General features: G+C 31.6%; 1 protein-coding gene across 2 annotated transcripts in view; it reads right to left on the reverse strand.

Annotated features, from left to right (window-relative positions):
• The window catches only part of LOC134713272 (tyrosine-protein phosphatase Lar-like), a 168,047-nt gene that overhangs the window by 20,522 nt on the left and 124,812 nt on the right, over positions 1-22,713 (reverse strand). For both annotated transcript variants that reach the window (XM_063574929.1, XM_063574930.1), the window contains 9 exons: positions 17,289-17,389; positions 16,407-16,614; positions 9,688-9,972; positions 8,854-8,883; positions 7,226-7,534; positions 3,019-3,330; positions 1,594-1,788; positions 1,062-1,154; positions 47-337 (listed from right to left, as the gene is read on the reverse strand). In XM_063574929.1, coding sequence (XP_063430999.1) covers positions 47-337; positions 1,062-1,154; positions 1,594-1,788; positions 3,019-3,330; positions 7,226-7,534; positions 8,854-8,883; positions 9,688-9,972; positions 16,407-16,614; positions 17,289-17,389 — 1,824 coding nt within the window. The remainder of the gene's footprint in view (positions 1-46; positions 338-1,061; positions 1,155-1,593; positions 1,789-3,018; positions 3,331-7,225; positions 7,535-8,853; positions 8,884-9,687; positions 9,973-16,406; positions 16,615-17,288; positions 17,390-22,713) is intronic.

Raw genomic sequence — 22,713 nt, forward strand, 5'->3', positions numbered from 1 at the left:
TATTCTAATTTCAGACTGCATTCCAAAGTTTTAAATAAAGGCCTACTTCGTCCATAAGTGTGGAAGATCAACTTTGTTGTCCAGGGCCCAGCACCTTTACTGGTAAATGCTCTAATCTGGAACACATAATCCGTGTTCATGTCTAATCCCCTGATGGTAAACTCCGTCGACGTCAGATTTAAATCTTCCACATCTATTTCCGCCAGCTTGTGGTAAATCATCTGGTACATGACAATTTCACCATTTTGTAGATGTTTGGCGGGTAAATCCCATTCTAATTTAATAGTTGTTTCACTAACACCCGTTACCGTAAAGTTTTGAGGGGCACCAGCAGGTACTATGTAATAATATAACACAAGTTGTCAAAATAAAAAAAATAACAAATTCTTAAATAATCACAACATAGAAATAAAATGATTACAAAAAGAAAAGAAAAACTGTGCAAAAGTCTCAATGTCATTATGATCAAGTGTACCAAGTTTAAAAGTTAATATGACCACTACTTCATAATATAAGACTACCTTAAAACCAAACTTTCACCAGCTTTGTGTCAAACTGACTAAAGAAGAGACAGATGCACAGACAGAACAAATAATGCCCACAACTACGGTAGATAGAGCATTAAAAAAATAATAGAGAGAAAAAAGTATGACACCACTCCTAACAATCTACAAAAACTAGGAAACATGTGCAAAATTAACCTTTAAGCCAAGGACTGTCTTTCACTTTCATTGCTTCAATAATAAGAAAAAGGTTTTTTAGTTTCCATTCCACTATATTATTTTCTCCTTCAAATTTATCTCAATTAAAAGTCTGGATGGTATTCCTTTTTCATAATGATGCTTTGGTTTAAATTCAGGAGATAACATTTACTAAAGAAAAAGTTTATGTTTTTAAAGTTTCTTTTGCAATTTGTTCTGTATCCTGGAAAAGCTTGTCCAAATTTCTTTATATTCAATGAAGTTTTAACAAAATCTGTTTACACATAGAAATTGCTCGAGTGGCTAGCCCTATTTTATAAGAAAGGAGTATGAATTTTAGTATTCTATTATATTAATTACCTCCATCTGGAATGTCCAGTGTTTTAACAGCACGATGTCCAATGCCATTCTCATTCACAGCTTGTACACGGAATTCATAGGTTGCTCCTTTGTCTGAAAATAAATAGGTCAAGCATTTTTCTTCAAATAAGAAAATTTACTAATACTCCGTTATTCCTATACTTGATTTGAGAAAAATAGAATTCCATATTTAAACAACCCATAATCTGAGCATTGAGAACAATTTCTGATGTGGTCCTCAATGCTCTTCAACTTTGTACTTAATTTGACCTTGTAACTTTTTTCTACTCAAGTAGCACTGACGAGTCTTTAGTAGACCAAACGGTGGTCTGGCTTAAATACTTAATTTCATTCCTGGCATCTATGATGAGCTTATTTCCATGCATTTCATTATGTTAAATAAAAAGTTACAACCTGCCTTTATAGACAAATTACACAAAATAGTATGCACTTATCTGTTATAAAATTGGAACTATAAAACAATTATACCTTAATTCCTGTTCTAACAGTTTCCTTCTAGAGATTTACATACCTAATTTGTCTGTACCAAAACTGTATCTACTATAGGACAAGGTTTTAGTATATATCAGCTCTCCCTTCCGTCCCCACGACACTTTGAAGTGCTTCAGTGTACCTGGAACGTGAGCTGGTTTTTGCCAAGTCAAGCTGACAGAAGGATTCTCTGCATTCACTAATTCTACATCAAAATTTCTTGGTTCTGAAGGAACTACAATGGAAACATGTCATCACTTCATCAGTTCACACAATTATATTTAAGATGGTGATTCATCATTTAAATTCAATTAACAGTTTTTTTAACAGATCATTGTAATAACCCTTTTAGAAAGTGCTCAAATAAGTAGGTAACACAGCGATTTGTCCAAATCCTGTATCTCTTCAGTGACTGTGTCATTTTTTAGTTTGGGGTAAATAGGACATTGATTGTAGACATTGTCGACATTGATTGTAGACATTGTCGACATTGATTGTAGACATTGTCGACATTGATTGTAGACATTGATTGTAGACATTGTAGACATTGATTGTAGACATTGTCGACATTGATTGTAGACATTGATTGTAGACATTGTAGACATTGATTGTAGACATTGTCGACATTGATTGTAGACATTGTCGACATTGATTGTAGACATTGTCGACATTGATTGTAGACATTGTCGACATTGATTGTAGACATTGTCGACATTGATTGTAGACATTGATTGTAGACATTGTAGACATTGATTGTAGACATTGTCGACATTGATTGTAGACATTGATTGTAGACATTGTCGACATTGATTGTAGACATTGTCGACATTGATTGTAGACATTGATTGTAGACATTGTAGACATTGATTGTAGACATTGTCGACATTGATTGTAGACATTGTCGACATTGATTGTAGACATTGTCGACATTGATTGTAGACATTGTCGACATTGATTGTAGACATTGTCGACATTGATTGTAGACATTGTCGACATTGATTGTAGACATTATCGACATTGATTGATGATAGGGGTTTATTGCTACTTTCAACACTTTGGCTATATTGGGGCAGTCATTTTTTTCAGTGGACGGTTTCCCTAAACTCATTCATACTGAATTATCATTTTGGAACACTCATGCATATGTCCAAATAATCCTTTTAGCCCACCGGTATAGATGCTGAAATTATTCTAAAGGACACCGAGTTTCTATTTTTTAAAAGACAATGGTTGACCTAGAACTTCTATATTGATCATGTTTAGATATTTGTCTATAATGTTAAAAGCTGAACATTGACTGGGATATATCTTTTGTGCTTTTCTTGATGGTGGGCTGCTGTTTTATTAATGCATATCCTTATTTTCATTAAATTGAGAAGAAAAATGGGGAATGTGTCAAAGAGACAACAACCCGACTAAAGAGCAGAAAACAGTTGAAGGCCATCAATGGGTCTTCAATACATACCTGGACCAGATGTTTTTATTTTCCTCTCTTCACTCCTTTCACCATCCCCCTTCCGTGTATAACCTGCGACTGTTATCCTGTAGAATGTATTAGGATCCAGTTCAGTGATCACAGCCTCGACAATACTGCCATCTTTGGTATCATAATATTTCTCCTGCCCTTTAGGATTATCGTTTTCGTCCAAAGGTATAAAATATACATAGTATCCTCGGATGATTCCATTTCTTCTCCGCGATACAGGAGGCTTCCATTCCACAAATAAGCAGGTCGAGTTGACAACATCCACCTTAACACTTTTAGGTTCACCTGGGACTGAAGTTTATAAATATGTAAGGTGTTATTAATATAAAAATAACATTTTTAATGCTCTTCAACTTCATTATTAATTTTCAATCCATTTGAAAAATTTGGACACCACCTTAAAAGTCTTATACAGACCAAATGAGTGTCTGGGGTACCAAATTATAATTTTGATATCTTTTGTGAGTATTTTTTATACATGCATATATATTTTGTGACTTTTTCTATGAATTCAATAAAGGGTACAATGTCAAGCTTGACTAATTTGAATCAATCTGCAATATCCTCATAAAACACCTTCCTGTCATACCAAATGATGTATAGCAGCTCTTCAAAACACTTTATTAAAAGGTACATTATGGAAAAACTGTCCTGTGTCTGAACTGGCTTCTCTTGTGAAGCAAAGTACACGGGTCAGTTTTTGAAATCCGACATTTTTGTGTCTACAATGTTGGCCATCTTACAAGACCTTTCGTTTAAAGTTATGCCAACCAACATTATTGACTTGTCGAAAAAACAAAACCACTGGACTTGACAGTAGTATTAAGTATTTTTTTGTATTTTTTGTGTGGGACCTTTAGTAGTGATTTGAGAGGTTCAAATTACTAAAGTTCAAGAGACCTCAATAACAAAATTACAAAACCTTCAAGGCATCCTAATTGCTCATTGGGATGATAAAAGCAATCAAATAGATATTTACTTATGATGAAATCTAGTTCAATTATGATTATTTAACAATGTTAAAGGTGCAAGCTCAGGTAATGACTCATGACCTCCTATTAAATGAATCATACTTAAATTTATCTTGTAAAATTGGCATGATTTGGTTAATACAAAGATATCTCTGTTTTAACTGAATTAGCATATGTGCATATCGAACACATATTAAAATTATTGTAAGAATAAAAAGGAATATTGCTAATGGCATTGAATAGGAAGTGTGAAAAAAAGTCCAGCAGAAAAATTGCAAGAAGAAACCAAAAGGCATATATAAATTGCCTTACAATCTTATGTTTAAAGTACAACTCTCAAAGAAAATATAAAAATATCCAAGATTAAAAGAGAGCTTCATTTCTTGACTATCAACACAAGTATAAAAGTTTGAAGTAATTTCATTTAAAATAAAGTTTTTTTGTGTGTTTAAAAAAAAAATCAAATGGAAATTTGCTTTCACTGATTCAAATGTAAGCACTAGTTTAAGAAATTTTATAAAAGAAAGATTATGGTATACCATACAAGCCCAGTCTACAATGGGCATATTCTTGTATTATCATTTTCATCCATTGATTTCTTCATTCTAATTATTAGATTCATGTATTTCCTAAAACATTTTTTTTTAAAGAGAATTGATCTTGTTTTTATCCAACTTTGCTTATTAAGAAGATGTTTAAATTGAAAGTTAAACATCTTACAATGGTTAGATATGAAATTCTTTAGTAACCATGCTTTTATAAATAGAATATCATTTCATAACTGGAAACAAATAACTAAAAATTATATTTTTGTAGAAACAATATTTGAATGCACTATAAAACTCATACAGAATAATTTCTGGAGATCAAACACACATGCATCATGCAACATCTAACATCAAACATCAACATACTTACAGTCAAAGAGAGATAACTCTAATATTAGTTCTAACATGTAAAACTGGTTCCCCAATAGTCTGCCATCCAGACAACAGGTAAAGGGGTAATGAAAGACAGTCAAGTATTTTGATAATTTGACCTTTTACCTGTTGTTTCTAAGCAAAAAGAACACCAAACTTATAAATATGTGGGTCGTATATATGGGGGGCAACACCATATCCAATATTATCAAGTTAGTATCCCTTATTTCTTTGCTTGAATGATTCTGAGTTTTGATTTTTTTTACAATCTTTATTTCTGGGAATCAGAACAGGAATATCAATGAAGACAACAAAATAAAGAATTATAACTTTCTGAAGGATTTCTGTCAAGCTAAACATATAATTATAGATGATAGCTAAATCATAATGTTTATGATGATGCTGATGTTAGTAATGATAAATATGATGTTGATGATGATGATGTTAATCATGATTATGGTAATTATGATGATAATGTTGATCATGATAATGGTGATAACTAACAAATCACAGTAAAATTTTAAAAGGGCAATTTATTATTTTCCATGAATGAAACTGAATTGAATGATTTTTACATGATGATGAGTGAAGGTCTAACCTTTGTTCCAAAGTAAAAGAAGCTATGATGAGTAACACTTAAGTAAATTGAAGGTATTATCCTTGTGGTTAGAGTACAAAGAATATCCCAATCAGTAGTAACTTTGATTTTATAAAGGAAAGACACTGCTGTAAATTCTAAATTCATTTTTCAAAGAAAACTCTTTAAAAATTTCAAAAGGAAATGAAATTTTATTTTGAAAGAAAAGGGTTCTCAACACAATTAATGCAAACATCAAAATGCAGGACCTTAGTAAAATATTTTTACATGATATGTACTGGGGTTTCCTGACACATCACAATAAGTACAAAATGTATTGTAATGCCTCTACTATGATTGCATGATCAGTGATGTATCTCTCTACACACCATTTATTTAAGAAGCCATAACAAATTTCACATCACAGAAAGTTAAACAAAGAGATAGGATCAAAGCCCCCTTCATGTTCTTGTATGATGATGAGGTTAAGAACACTTGAAACAAGTCACAGATGGGTGGTTAGATTTACCAACTATTTGTTTGATATACAGAACGTTAGATAAGGGGAAATGGTTCAATTTTTTTATTAAAAATGTGTGAGTTTTCCATTTATCAAAATAAGAAATTGATGAGAGTGCAGGTGTAAGATTATGGCTAATTACATATTCAGGGTTCTTTAGTTACCATTTGTGCAAACTGGTAATTTCTTGTGAATTTTCAATGATAAAATGTCCAGTGCATATCTATGTATTTTGTTTAACATTCTTATGATATAGATATGTAAAATGAAACTGATGTCCTGGGCCTTTCAAAATTAATGTTGGTACATTAGTTGGAAATGAAAATGATTCCTAAGTATGCTCATTAGTTTATTGATGGCATCCTGGTTTAAAGTAGTATCAATCTTTTGTTTTGCCTTGGATACGGGTTAAACAACACCAACCAATGATAGGAAACTTGTAAAATGTATTTGGTTGACAATGATAATGTCATGGTTAGACCATGATGTGGGGTTTGGTTGACAACTAATAGAGTGGAAACTGAATTTGGTTGACAATGATAATGTCATGGTCAGACCATGATGTGGGGTTTGGTTGACAATTAATAGAGTGGAAACTGAATTTGGTTGACAATGCTAATGTGTAAAATGTATTTGGTTGACAATGATAATGTCATGGTTAGACCATGATGTGGGGTTTGGTTGACAACTAATAGAGTGGAAACTGAATTTGGTTGACAATGATAATGTCATGGTCAGACCATGATGTGGGGTTTGGTTGACAATTAATAGAGTGTAAACTGAATTTGGTTGACAATGCTAATGTGTAAAATGTATTTGGTTGACAATGATAATGTCATGGTCAGACCATGATGTGGGGTTTGGTTGACAATTAATAGAGTGGAAACTGAATTTGGTTGACAATGCTAATGTGTAAAATGGATTTGGTTGACAATGATAATGTCATGGTTCGACCATGCTGTTTACAGCATGCATTTGGAATGATGAATAATGAAAACTCAAAAATAAAAACAATGTGAATGACATGTGAAAAGCTAAATGATAAATCCCCTCCCCTCCCATAGCAAACACACACAGATGATTAAAGCGTTGACAGAAATCCAGCCATTTAACCAATTTTGTTATTAAAATCAGTAAATACAACAAAATCATTCCAACGGGGGGATAACTCCAGCTATATGTTGCCATGACTACCTACCATCTTCTTGGGTCCGTACAATAATGGTAGGAGATGGTGGACCATCCCCCACAGACGTGAAGGACAGGACCCATATCATATAATCGGTCCAAATGTTCAGTTCACCAAGCATCAACATCCTAGCATCTTTGCCGACCTTGACAGTAGTAGCGTCCTCGTCAGTCAAGTCACTGTCATTTTTACGGAAATAGATTCTATAACCTTCTATTTCACCATTATGTTTTTCAACTGGAGGTGGTTTCCATGTGACCTTGATACTGTTTTTACTGACAGGTTGCCCGGTAACAGCTTGGGGTGCAGCACTCGGAACTTTTTAAGAAAAATATGGGTAAAACAATAAAGAAACAAAAGCTTTGAATATAAATGAACAGAAATTGATACATGCATTGAGTGGAATCAACATGCAAAAATGAAAACTTTTTCTAAGTTTTGGGATTAGAAACTAATTTCCACTGCATCCTATGGGAGGGCTTTTCTAATGGTTGTAATCCAAAAGCATAAACTGCACAGAACTCTATTAAATTACAAAGCGTAGTATAGCATGATTTCACATGTTATATTCATTTAAAAAGCAGCTGAATGTTACAAGTCCTGTAGCATTACCGTATAATTTTATAAAATGTCTTAACAATTACTCAAGGGCAGAATCACATTTCTTAGATTTCCATCGGATACAGTGGTATTTTATCTACTGGCATCTAATCTGAAGGCTCATTACAAAGTAAGCTGCCATTAAAATTACAAATGGGATCTTCTAAAAGGTACAGCTAAGTAACTTCCTAAATTTTTTTTCAATTTTTGCATGTTACGATTTCCATAATGCAGCTATATGTTACAAAAAATATGAGAAAATAAAATAGATGATGAATCTGATGATCGATTGTCTGTTGAATAAATTAAATCTCAAAAAAACTTTAAATTATAGATGATGATCAAATGTTTTTAAAAATAACCATACAAAAAAGCTGATGATAAAAAAGCTTGCTCAAATTAAATATTGAGTAACAAAAATTATGGCATTGCAAATAAAAATAAATGATGTATTTATTGCCAAATATGTAAACCTTTTCCATATAATCTTGTTACTGCTCGCTCAGACCAGTTGAATTCTATCACAAGCTATTTAAAGAATTGTTATTTGTTGTTCACGTTAATTAGCCGTTAACGGGAGATCCATTGGTGCAATATAGTTGAACAACAATAAAACATTAAATAGCCATAGATAGAATTAAATTGAACAGTTGCAATAAAGTATGAATTCAGTAAGGCCATCTCTGGGTTAAACCTTTTCATATCAGTCTTATATTTCTGTTCATGAAATAAACGAAAATAAAACCCTTGGACCAAAATATAACTAAAAGAACATAAATTAATAAAATTACCAACCCCAACTGGAAATTATTTGAATGAAAAGTCCCTGTATAAATTCTCCAAAAAACTATTTCATCTACATTAACTCTTAAAATATCAATATTAAACAAAAATTGTCCGAAAGAAAGTTGTAAAAAATAAGTGTGTTCAAGATGAAATTTAAATTTATAAAAAATTGAGTGTTTTTGTGCATGACATTTTACTTGTGGATATTCAAACTTTTCATTCAATATAAGAAACAGGTGACATTTACTTACTTCCTGTACGATCGTTAATCCATTTTGTATCTACATGTTCATTTTACGAAAAATTACAAAATTTATCAACAAAACATTCCAAAATTCTAATAAGAATATTTTACAAGCATTCCTAGGTAGTCAGATATAAAAGAAAACATATATAATAAGAGAAAGAAGCATTATAGAGTAACATTCCATGACGGCTGTCATATTGTAAAAAGATACATTCTGTGAAATCATTATTCAAGGTCATACACAGAGGAACATTCCTAAAAGGTCAGTGTGTATAAATATCTTATTCTGTAAATCTATGACAACATTTAACTAAGGATTTGTGATAGAGACACACTTGCCAACCACTGTCACTAAGCAGTTATATACAAAGGTCATAGTGAAGGTCACATAGAATGGAATCTGTTATTTACAGGAAGAGTCAAAGGGAAATAACTTCATTAATTTGTGAAAATTCTATATAATTTTACTTTCATAACAAATGCTTTTACTTTAAAGTATACTTAATGTCTTCATAATAACATTTTGATTTACAAGCTAAAAATAAGTTTTTCATAGAATTTCTTGATCTTATATGGCTTACTAAAATCTTGTTCATGGTTTTTTTTACTGAACAAATATTTTACTTTTCTTGGTGAGGTTTATAGTTGTGAATAATGCTATTAATTGACGCCCTTGCTTTCTTTTAAAGTTAATATTTACCATTTTTTTTTTATAAGTAACAAATTCCATTCAAAATAATAATGTAACATCTTGACAATACAATACTACGGAAAATTAAAACAAAATTTGATGATTACTCATTTTACAAACTTTTACAAACATCGAATTGATACATACCAAATTGAGGAGTTTTCATCTGAATTATAGTAGATTTTGGCCCTTCACCGGTTATTGAAGTAGCCGACACCTGAATATGATAAATAGTATCGGGAATGAGTTCTTCCAGTAAATAGTTGTTGGTTGGTGGCTGAATGACAACATGAGCTGCCTGTCTGGCCGTGGAATCATTATAGTATAATACATAGCTCTGTATATGTTGGTAGTCATCTGGTGGAGACCATATAACTTCTATTCTATTTGGCCCCTTCTCGTTAGCATGTAAATTTCTTGGTTGACCAGGAACTGAAAAGCAATGAAAGTCAAGAAAATAAATATTAGGTCACTATATTTAAAAAAACCAACTCTTTTCACTTTTATTATCCTTTACTCTTTTCAAAAATGAGATATTGATGAAATGTTAGCTCTTTACATAAGGTTATTAAGCAAAAAAAAGGTAAAAAAATAATATTCTAGGGATTATTACACAAAACCTGTATTGAGTTCCTAGGGAGATAGAATGTTTAATTAACTGTTGTCTGGCTGTGCCATCGCAGCTTGCTTGCTACTGCAGGAGACGCTGCTTGACATGAGCAACAAAGCACCGTTGACCTTCTCTATGCTGCAAGCATTACCCTTCTCTATTTTGCAAGCAGGCATTTGCAATAGATTTTCATCTTGTTCATACACAGCAACTTATTATATAAAATTTCCATATAACATATACTACATAAAAACACATTTCATATAAGTTTGACCAAAAGTCTATCTGTAGCAGCATTTCAAAAATAAACAAAATACTACCTGGTAATTAAACTATTAAATTTATTCCGTCTAAACAAAAAAATGGTTTAAATTTTGGACTGTCAAGACATAAATTTTCTTTGTTAACCTTAAAATGTACCAAATTTCTTAATATAAAATATATAGCCAAACCTGCATATAATGGTCACCTTTGGGACCCTAGTGAGCTGACCTTTAACCTTCATATAATGGTCACCTGTGGGACCCTAGTGAGCTGACCTTTAACCTTCATATAATGGTCACCTGTGGGACCCTAGTGAGCTGACCTTTAACCTTCATATAATGGTCACCTGTGGGACCCTAGTGAGCTGACCTTTAACCTTCATATAATGGTCACCTGTGGGACCCTAGTGAGCTGACCTTTAACCTTCATATAATGGTCACCTGTGGGACCCTAGTGAGCTGACCTTTGGAACAAGAGAAAATGGTCATTTCAAGACATAACAATTCTATAGTGAGGTTAAAAATACAAAATTCCAATATACAGGTCAATGAGAGGTAGACCCTAATATAGAGGTGATTTTTACACCACTGAGTAGGTTTGACCATATATCAGTAACAAAAATTATGTTTGCAAAGATATTATTTATCAAATAAAAACACATTCAAACAGTATAATAATCATGACTGACTGTCAAAGTGAAAGGTAAAAGCACCATGGACTTTCTATTTTACAGTACTCCCCCCCCCCCCCCCCCCCCACATCTATAGAAAAGGCAAAGTCCTTAATCTTAACAAACTATATTCAAAAATTACCAAATTATGATTAGAATTACACAGCAACTGGAAAATTACATGCAATTATTAGTTTTGCCGTAGCTATCTGTTGGGGTTATATGAATCAGTTTCTAGGTATTGGCTAATCAGAATACATCAGCTTTTACAAATAAACAAAACAAACAATTTAAAATCTTTCACATGCATATATATATATTTTTTTATTTCAATTTGGGACAGTAAAGACATGCATGTAATTCGTAAATTTCAAAACAAAATATGTAATTTTCTTTCAGGGAAAGAGGAGAAAAAAACTGCTTTTTTCTTTCTTTTTCTTCAATTTTAATTCATTCAAACAAATTATTATTTTATTTATACTAAATTTCTGGATCATAATATTGTTGACCATTCCAGAATCTAAAGGACTAAGGAAAAGATAATTGTTTTGAAATAAAAATAAAAAAAAGGTAAATGTCGCACCCAATATAGTCCTGAAATAATGGTGTTGGTTTTTTTTTACATACAAAGCATGCAAACCCATTGATTTCAGCATATTTTTTTTTTTAGATATTTAAAAAAAAGAATAAAAAATAAAAACTGAATTGGATCCAGAAATAATTTATGAGTATGGCGCATTATCAGTACACATAGACATTTCAAAACAAAGGACAATTATTTTTTGAAAGTTCTCCTATTTTTAGTAGTTTCTTACTAATATCCTACAATTGCAGTGATTATATATACCACAATGTAGAAAATTACAACTGATGTGATTAATTGTTATTTAAATTCTAAATACTCTACTGTAAGGACTTAGGTTCCAGTTAGCAAGGAGTTTGTAATCTGTTTTATTAGTGTGAGATAAATAGGACCCTATATTGTGTCATGCAAATCTGGACAAATCAAACACTCTTTTTCTAATTTAATCAATAAGGGAGACAATCTCTTGGCTGTTTAACATTCTGTGACTATTCTATTAACAGTAAACAGGCATGAGCAAGCCAAGAACAGTATTTTCTTACCAATATTAGCTGAAAAGGGAGATAATTCATATTATCATTTTTGCCAAGGTATTGTACAATCTAACCATGTGTAGAAATTCTGGTTTTAGTATAATAAAATCTTATAGATATAATTATACTGATAGAAAAATAAAACAACAAAAGCATGCTCTGGGATTTTATCTGTCAGATAAATAAGACAATGCTTTTTTCCATTGTTAGATAAATATATATATAATAATCGAAATCTCTCAAAACAAAAAAGTCTTTCATATAATTCACAGCTTCTAACAGTTATGCAGAAGTTCTGCTGAAGAAGACTGACAAGACCAGTCAAAAGCTCAGTTATTTTCAAGAGTTTTTTAAAACTATATAATATATGGAATACACGTATTTGAATAATGTTTGAAATCAAAATCATTCCTGGAATATGATTATTATTAAAGGGCAGATCCTATGAGACATAAAGTTCAATCAAAGATAGTCAGCATGGAAGATTTTCGTCTCGTGATGTAGAGTGAGTCAACTTAATACAGGACAAACACTGGCAACAATCATGACAATGTGGTCGTGGGTGGTTGATAGTGTGACAAATACAGTGAAATAGAGAAAATATAAATATTTAAGTATGATAAGTCACTTAACTGAAATGTCAAATTTCGTTTACCAGAAATAAAATTCAAAATTAAATTCAAAATCAAATTTTGAAAGTCCATCAAAAACTCATACCAAGAAAACTTTGATGGTGACAACCCTCCAGTAATTATACAAGTGCCAAATTTTACAGTGAAAATCAATCTATAACATATACAAAAGTTCCACTCTAACTAAATAATAAATATAAACTAAAATAAGCTTTCAAATAATGATGTACAGTTTCATACGAACACTTTGTGTTGAGATTCTAATATCACAAATGAAATGGTAAATAAAAACTTGTGGACAGTAAATAACTAAAGGAGACGTGTTCAGACTCAGCTGTCCAAACATGTGCTGGAAAGTAAAAATACATCAACGCAGCTCACCGTATATTCCTGTAAGTGTGCAAGGCAGCAGATAAAAAAACAACGCATAAGTCAATCACATATATTTCAATGCAAATTATTAGCAATTGTTCATCTCTATAATTCGCTGGCGCTCTCAGCGCATTCAATTTAATATTTTAAAAATTATTTCTATTAAATCAAATTTGTGCAAGTCTTGAACAATTAAAAATTATTCTCTCTTTTCTCTTATGTTACTTTTCTTTTTACAAATTTGAAATCAATAAATCAAAACAATTTAAATGAAAATGAATTATATAAAAATTGTAAAATTGAAAAATTACAACACAAAAAAAAAGTTTTGACAAGAGAGAAATATGAGTAGAAGTTTTACTTAAAAAAGGCAACACTGAAAGACGCGCAAAACAAATCAATGAAAAACTGATTGAGAGTGATCTATACTAATATCAAATAGAGCATGCTCGCTAGGTATATATAGTAGGACGCATCATCACACACGCAAAACACATACGCATAAATGCGAGCCATTCAGAGTACACATAGTTTTGTGATAGGACAAAGGGTAACATACAAGACAGTATAGTTAACATTGGAAACATTATTTCTTCAAAATTTATCAGATTTCATTCATTCATAGATTTAAGAAGTTATTTCCAAAATTGGAATAAAAGACATGCAGAACTAGAAAAAAGACATGTACTGTGACGAAAATATTTTAGAACACTTACTTCGAATTGTCACTAATTTAAAATCTGCTAAGCTGACAATATACGAGCGTAAATACTTTCTCTATAAATTTTAAAAAGGTTTCTTAACAAAGCGGTTTGACAAATTCATTAAAAAAAATCTTTTTAGCATTTAACTTATTTCAGTTGACGGTTTGGAGTTAGATAAACCTTATATAATATTTTTATCATTCTGTTATTCAAAAAAATAAATCCTGGTGTGTTCTCAGCAAAAAACAAAATCACACTCTAAAAAGTCATGGAATAATGTTTTAAAACTGCTGTTTTAAATAAAATTTTTAATTTTTCATTATTGCATTTATTCATTACATGTATTAACATGCAAGAAGTTTTGGCTTGTCAGTTGATTTAATACATGTTCTTCAATGTGCTTTCAATTTGTCACAAATAAATTAATATTACTATTAACAATTCAGAGACAGCAGTTACTTTCTCAGGTTTCAACACCTTATCATCAGGGAAATTATTTTAAGAAAATGTTATTTAAAGCTTTTATTCAAACAAACAAATCTATAATTATATAAAGCAATACTTTATGAATCAGAAGTAACCTTTTATCAAATGTAACATTTTTAACGTTTTTGTATTATTTTTACCGTAGCTCTGATGCTGATTGTCACGTAACGAATCTGATAGAAAAATTGCCAGCTTAGCAGATATATTTTTTCACCTTTTTTCTCTAAATTAGTGAGCAATACCGGTGTACTTACTTACCAGGATAAAATACTGTAATTACATAATTTTCATTGGTCAAAACATATAGCATTCCCACAATACACTTGTACAAGACTCCAGAAGTCCTTCATGTTATCTCTATTCACAAATTTATTTTAGAAGAAATATCGATTTTCATTCTAAGTTTTGAATCTTACTATATGACAAGGAATTAGTTGACAAAAAATATTGAAAAGAAAAGTAATAATTTTGCATTATGTGGTTTATTGTTGAGGGTTCCATTTTAGATGCTAAATTTTTCTACAATACAAGACGCTTTCAAATATATATATTTTTTTCATCTTTCATCTATCTATGTGAATTTGGCAATGCCGTGGGAACAATGAGGATGAAACATTGTGTTCCGCAGAGAAAACTTCTGGAGCCTTACAAATCAGTCACATTAACACACAGGATATTTGTCTACACATTCAATATTTTATTCATTAAAATTGAAGTTTTAGACATATCACACAAATATTCAAACACATGCACATCTTGTATGCATTAATATGTCTAATTCTTAAATGATAAAAAAATCCTTCCGATGGAATGTGTCCTCCCCTAACACATTTCTCTTGATTTTCATGGAATAGCATATCTGAATTGACATTCCTTCCCATGAATTATTCTTCCTCTGTCAAGCTTTCTTGCACTTTAGAAAGAATTTAATTTATAACCAGTAAATATTTTAAATGAAAATTTAAGTAAAAACTAATGGATCCTACAAAAACATAAAGCAGGTATCTTAATTTCCATTTTTTTAATTTACAAAAATAATGAGATAAAAATGGGGGTTGATAGTTTGAAATATTCAGGATAAAAGAGTTTTAGTACATTTTTGAACAATAAATAATGCTGATCAAACTTCTTCCAAAGCTTGGTTAGTATTGACAGAAAAAGATGTCTCTTTTTATTTTAACATGATGCACAAGATACACACACAACAAACATTAGTTATAACATAAAAATTGTATCACCCAATGATTATGAAGTAGCACAGACGTAAGTCCCCTTAGAAACCTCCCCCCCACACCTCCCTGCCCCCCAAAAAATGGAGGAATGAATTAATTCTTGAATAAATGACCTTGACATTCATTGGAAAGCAATTTAAGTGGACTTCCCCAAGAATTTTAAAATTAAACAAACATTTTTTTAGATGCCCAACCCCCAAAACAATTTTCTTTGAAATAGCAAATGAAAATAAATGACCCCATAGTACACTAAATGTGTCCTGTTTTTTTTCTGAATTAAAGTTAGAAATAAAAGACAAAGTGAGAAAGATAAGAAATTTGAGATTTTTCAATGATTTAAATGATTTAAAGGAATTTATGGTAATAAGGAGAATATTTTTCTTGGAGGGTTGACTCGCATGTTAACATTTGATCATGCAATATGGCGCACGGTGGACGATACAAATGATGTTAACATGCATGTTAATGCGATTATTGTATGTTGTGTATTAGGACAGCATGCGCTACAATACAAAACCAGGTTTTATTTACTTTTTTGAAAAATCAAAATACTTTTATTTATTTATTTTTTAAATGAAACTGTTAAAGTTTATCCCAAAAAGGGTGAAGACAGAAGAAAGCTATTAAGTAAAGGTTCATATTAAATAATGTTGACTATAAAACATGGTTTAGCTCATGCCAGCATTCATTTCTGCGTGCTACTTGCTAAGTATGCTTTCTACATTTCTGTTTATTGGACAGTCTACAACTGAAACAAGAGGCCAATCTAACAAAGTATACCTCCAGGCTTGGTCATCACTTGTTCCAGGTCTGATATTGGTCCTTCTCCTAACGTGGAGTAGGCCAGTACACACAGGCTGTAGGTCTTGTTGGGTATTAGTGTTGAGATCGTAGCCTGACGTTGTTCAGCCTGAGGTAGAGGTACATCTAGAGTGGTCCATAGTGTTATTGGTAGGTCAGGTTCTAATGTATAAAATATCTTGTATCCCTACAAATAACAAACTTTGATTTTCTTACAACAGAAATATTTTCATCACATGAATGTAACTACAGACTATAGGAGTACTAGTTGCAGAACTTTTAAAACTGTTTCTGTTTAATACGTCTTTGTCATGTATGGGGCAAGATAGAGCTCTACCTATCAAGACACCTGTCCATATTTGAAGACTGTTTGCAGATTTTTAGATTTGTTTTGGTTATTTGTATTATTAAGTTGCTGTTTCATTATGTAAACCCATACATTTTTTTTTAATTCATATACTGGTACATCTATGTAAAACGATATTTAATTTTTGTTATGCTAAAGTGGATGTTTTTTCCTTGTTTTTTTTAAAATTCTGTATTTTTGATGTTCAATGAAATGCACCAATTACTGTTAGTAATGATTGATGTCTCTGTCTTCATTGGATTTTGTTTTTGACTTCAGCACGTCTCAATGAGAAAGCAACCAATGAAATTAAAAAAAACATCTATAGGTCATCATTGTCTTAATTATCATTTCATCATAGTATTTTTTTCATATTTATTCACTTTTCATGATTTATTTGGAATTTATTTGATGTCTGTATGACAAGTTTCTGTATTTGCCTTTGTTTTGTGTTTCCTAGTGATTTAATATGACACAATAATGATTGACAAAACTTGACCACAACTATATCAAACCTTAATGATTCCATTTGGTTTAGCTGGTTCATCCCATTTGACCAATACTGTTGCAGGACTGAGTGCTTGAGCTCGCACATTCTTGGGTGGCGTTCCAGGAGCTGAAATGATAAATTATCAAGACTTTAAAACTAGATTTTATAAAAAGAACAACCCAACTATAAGTTTTGATTGGAAGACATATATTTTGAGGACGGAAAAATCTTTGGTTTGCCTTCAAGAATGTTTTGCATCATCACAAATGACATTTTTGTTTATCTAAAAACTACATTTAACAGGCAGGATTTAGCTAGTGCATTTAATTAGAAATTACCAGATATATTCTAATACTTAAAGACATCAATCATAGATTTTACAGTCCCAAAAAAAAACTGTTTTCCTCTCAATTTACGGTACCGGTAAGTAAAACCTACAATTGATATCAGTAAGAATTAACATACATTTGTTTTTTTCTAAAGAAAACTGCCAACAAAAAGTATGTATAACAAAATAACTTCATGGAAAATGTAAAATATTTCTACTTTTTGTTTATTTTATGTAGATAAAGAAACTAAGAAGCAATCATTTACTTCAAACTGAATTAGCAATATAAATTGCAATCAAATAAACTACTGATAGAAACAAGTAGTCAATCCCTGTAGTACTTAGTAATATCAGTTGTAGAGCAGAGAATTTGGCAAACTTACTGTTCCCTGATGTATCTATGGCATCACAAGATACGACAACAAAACATACAAATGATGTCAGAATCACAACAGGAGGTCTCATAGATGCTTGAAACTATCAGATATATTGATATGAATCTGTATGTAAAATGACTCAGGTGTTTGGTAAAGGTATGGTCGAGGTTAATAAATACCTCATAACATATTGTACAATAATTCTCAATTTGTATATTCCAAGAAAATTGTAAAAGAAAATTCTTATTAATCTCTTAATCAGACTAGGGCAAAAACTTGCATTCTCCATTCTCCATTTACAAACTTTAGCACAATACACAAAATTATATATCAACAATGAAATATGTCCAAAAATATGCAAATTGATACAATGTATTAGGGAACATACTGTACTAGATGTTCTTTGTAATGAAATCTTAACAAATATGTGTAATGGTTACAAGCTTATAATAAATCTTTTCTTTTGTTGAGTCTGCAATTGAGATCATTGTAAACTCAACTTTCAACATCTGCTTGCTAGCCATTGAATATAAACAAACTTGTTGTCTGACCACATTTCATAGCAAACCCCCTCATAGTAATAAATAGTGTATCATAACAATTAACTATATTGGTGATAATAAAAACTGACTGATATTTGGCAACCTTATGACTCATAATTAATAAACTTAAGGAAAATGACCATGATCTATATTGTGAGAATAATAAATCATAGATACATTGTATACAAACAGTACTAAAAAGTATATCAGCGAAAAACTGGGTATACAATTTACAACATCACTCTCATAAGTCAATGACTTGAAACTAGATCTTCGATATCATATATATATTCTCACGGTTGGATTCACAATCTGAAAGAACTCTTTTTTACCCTAAAAGAATAGTGCTGTGGAATCATCTGGATAAGAACATCTCATGCTTCAGGGCTTCCCCTCAACAGTCAGACTAACCAACAAGCTAGCCTGGAACCATCTGGACAAGAACATCTCATGCTTCAGGGCTTCCCTTCAACAGCCAGACTAACCAACAAGCTAGCCTGGAACCATCTGGACAAGAACATCTCATGCTTCAGGGCTTCCCTTCAACAGCCAGACTAACCAACAAGATAGCCTGGAACCATCTGCATAAGAACATCTCATGCTTCAGGGCTTCCCTTCAACAGCCAGACTAACCAACAAGCTAGCCTGGAACCATCTGGACAAGAACATCTCATGCTTCAGGGCTTCCCTTCAACAGCCAGACTAACCAACAAGCTAGCCTGGAACCATCTGGACAAGAACATCTCATGCTTCAGGGCTTCCCTTCAACAGCCAGACTAACCAACAAGATACCCTTCCAGTGCACATATACCTATGATCAGATCCTGCACTGTATAACATACAGATACAGGATCCCTATCACACCTTCTGGACAAAACAAATTATCTGAAGAAAGGTCTTCCATTGAAAGCATATACATTACAGATACAAGACATATTTTAGTCTGGGAGTTTGGGGTAAACACATCAATAACCTAGAGAACACAACCAGATAATTCAATCAAAATCAAATTATACAGATAAAATTTTCTAAAAACAAAATAAGTTTATCATAGGATCTGACTAAAAACCCATTAGAAAGATCAGAATAAAGACATAAAGTCTTCATAACAAAATATCTTAAATTCTATCAGACCACTATTTCACTCAATCTTTAATTCTATCAGACCACAATTTCCGTCAATCAATTGACTACATATGTTGTATCCAAAAAAGTTTGAAATCTTCCTCTAAAACCTGATCACTATCATGTACCTGGATGCACTTGGTGTAAGGTTGTAGTGCACATTAATTGGATTGTAGACAAAGATTGAATACCTAATTAATTCTGTTTACTTGTTTAAAGCAAGGGATAACATGGTTCACTGACTGTAGAGTATTTCTGGAGAAAACAGACAGAATATCTGCGTATCTACTGATAAAATGGTGTAGATACTGTGACCCTTGTCCAACTTGGTACATTTCAATACTTATGTTATACAAAGTCTGAAGGCTGAAAAAACATCAGTTTATATTTTTTGCAGCTCAGTATCAGTGTACAGATAATTTATCAAATTTAGTTGTAAAAGTAAGAAACTATACAAGTATGAAATACAGCAGAAATACATAGATAAACCAGAACTAATATGATCCTTAGGATATTTTTGGGTTATGCATGGACCAAAGTCATAACAAATTAAAAGACACTCACGCACAAGATATTATGGTTCAGCTATAACCTTAATCAGTTAATAACAAACATTTTTGCAAAGACTATTCTGTTTAAACAAAACCCATCTTAAAAATGTTTGGTATTGAAACCAAAATTCCTCATGTCAGCAAATCTTTTTTTCAAAAGGCACACTAAAGTGGCAACTAAAATATGATCCCTTAAAAAAGTTCAAAACATCAGTGACAGTATTCATATTTTGGTGTTAGAACCTTGAATGGCTTCATCCCAGTAACAATGAGAGATGTTGTTTACCACCTTGTTCTTCGGTCTCAAGTGGATAGAGACCATTTTAAATTGTGATTTGGATGGAGAGTTGTCTCATTGGCACTCACACCACATCTTCGTATATCTATTGAATGGCTTCATGCACAGAAACAATGAGAGATGTTGTTTACCACCTTGTTCTTCGGTCTCAAGTGGATAGAGACCATTGAATGGCTTCATGCACAGAAACAATGAGAGATGTTGTTTACATCCTTGTTGTTTGGTCTCCAGTGGATTGTTGTCATATTAGTAGTCATACCACATACTCTTATTTCTAAAGAACAATTTATGTCTCAGATTGAATGAAAGCTTAGGATAGACTAGAATTCCCCCTTGTATATCAAACATGGGTTATTAAGTACAGAATATCTAATGACTGGATTGGTAGTCTTTGAACACATGTATGCAAAAACAAGTGAAAATTTGGATGACGACTTTGGTGTATCTCTGACTGTTATCATGTGCACTGAACCGGAAACAGAAGTGTCTATAATCTTATTAAATAGGTTCAATAACCAGGTTTATAAAATAATTCTATAGCCAAAGACATCAGATATATTTCCTATAGACCTGGGATTTGACGTTAGAGATGAGATATAGTAGTTATGGCAGGTGTTTCTACGTTCAATACTACAAAATCAGGCAAGGAGGAAATGTTTTTATACTTGTGTTATATCGATTGCTGGATTGCTTTGCTATTTGTGTAAGGTTGAATACATTGTAAGCTGGCTGCACCAAGTAATTCTACATAGCTTGAATTGTAGATGCTATTATTACATTTATTAACAACTATCATTACATCATCTCGTACAATCAATAGAACAAAAACTTAGAAAATTCATTAACGGAATCACATACCACGAACATCAAAAAAACATCTAATTATTCCTCATTATCATGTAGCAAATTGTTATCATAATAATTTATTGGCAATCTAAAATTCATCCCGCAGAGCAAAAAAACAAGTTTCGCAAAGAGAAAAAGATTTATTTTTTTCCTTAAATGTCAACTTACAATAATTCCTCAAAATTGAAGATAATTTTGTTGACAATTAAAAATCATTTAAAAAATATCACTGAATTTGTATCCTCAATTTTTTATTTCTATTTTATAATTCTATTCTTTAATAATCAAAATATTCCAATAGTGAAAGTTTTATGAATTGGATGCATTTTATTGGTAAGGCTCATGGAACAGTATTGAATTAACTGTTACCTAATCTGTATGTTCCCCTCTGTCAGACACACCTCAGGGAGTTGCTATTTACATAGGATTATAATTTTAAATTTCTGCCATTGCTTAAAGTAGAACATGAATGTTACCTTTTTGTAGCAAATTAATACATTTTATCTATTTACAAATGGTACTTAGTATTCAAGTATACATCAGTAGTTATATAAAACATAAAAGTAGCATGTTTTTTTGACTGCGTAATTACCCGTAATTACCGTACTTATACTCCAGTGAAGTAATTCTATGACCCATGAAAATAGATAAAGACACTAATGAGAAATTAGGGCTAAAAACTGTGATACTTTTTTTCTACACTTATAAGTATTTACACTATGATGCCATTTAATGAAATAGGATACCATCTGCATTTATAATTCCTGAAAGACCCCCCTTCTCTTTTCTAAATGATTGAATGCTATCATTTTCTATTACCATACATATGGCATAATATCATGGGTATAAATTGGCTTACACCCTCAGGATTTATCTAATCAAAGCCAAAAGTTGTAATGTATAGTTCTTTTGGGTTACTGGATTGACCCCAGTACTTTGAGGTGTTGTCAACTCTTAACTTATTTTTATCAGTTTTTGCCCTAAAGAAACTTTAGCCTTACTAATAATCAAGATCTCCAGATTCAAACCATTGCCATTCACATACAGAATCTGATGTCAGCAAAAAAGTGGAGTTAAACTATCCGGTTTTGCTAGAAGCCTTTCAAACATTGTGATATAAATTAAAAAAGAAATAATCTTGCAATTGGCAGACAGTTATATTTCAAAGATAAAACCCGAAGACATACAAATGATGTTTTTTTTCCTTGGCCTAGAAAAGATCAATCTTCTTTGTGGAAGAATATTAGGTTGACAAGACATGTCTGTAGGCTTTATCATTGTCAGTTTTTATAAAGTAAAGGAGTAACTGCTGCTGTTGAAATTCAGTGGATATTTCACATGTATGTGTAGGTATCAGTCTTTATCAGATTATCAGTATCTAAA

This window comes from Mytilus trossulus, chromosome 1 (assembly GCF_036588685.1).
Source record: "Mytilus trossulus isolate FHL-02 chromosome 1, PNRI_Mtr1.1.1.hap1, whole genome shotgun sequence".
Lineage (NCBI taxonomy): Eukaryota > Metazoa > Mollusca > Bivalvia > Mytilida > Mytilidae > Mytilus > Mytilus trossulus.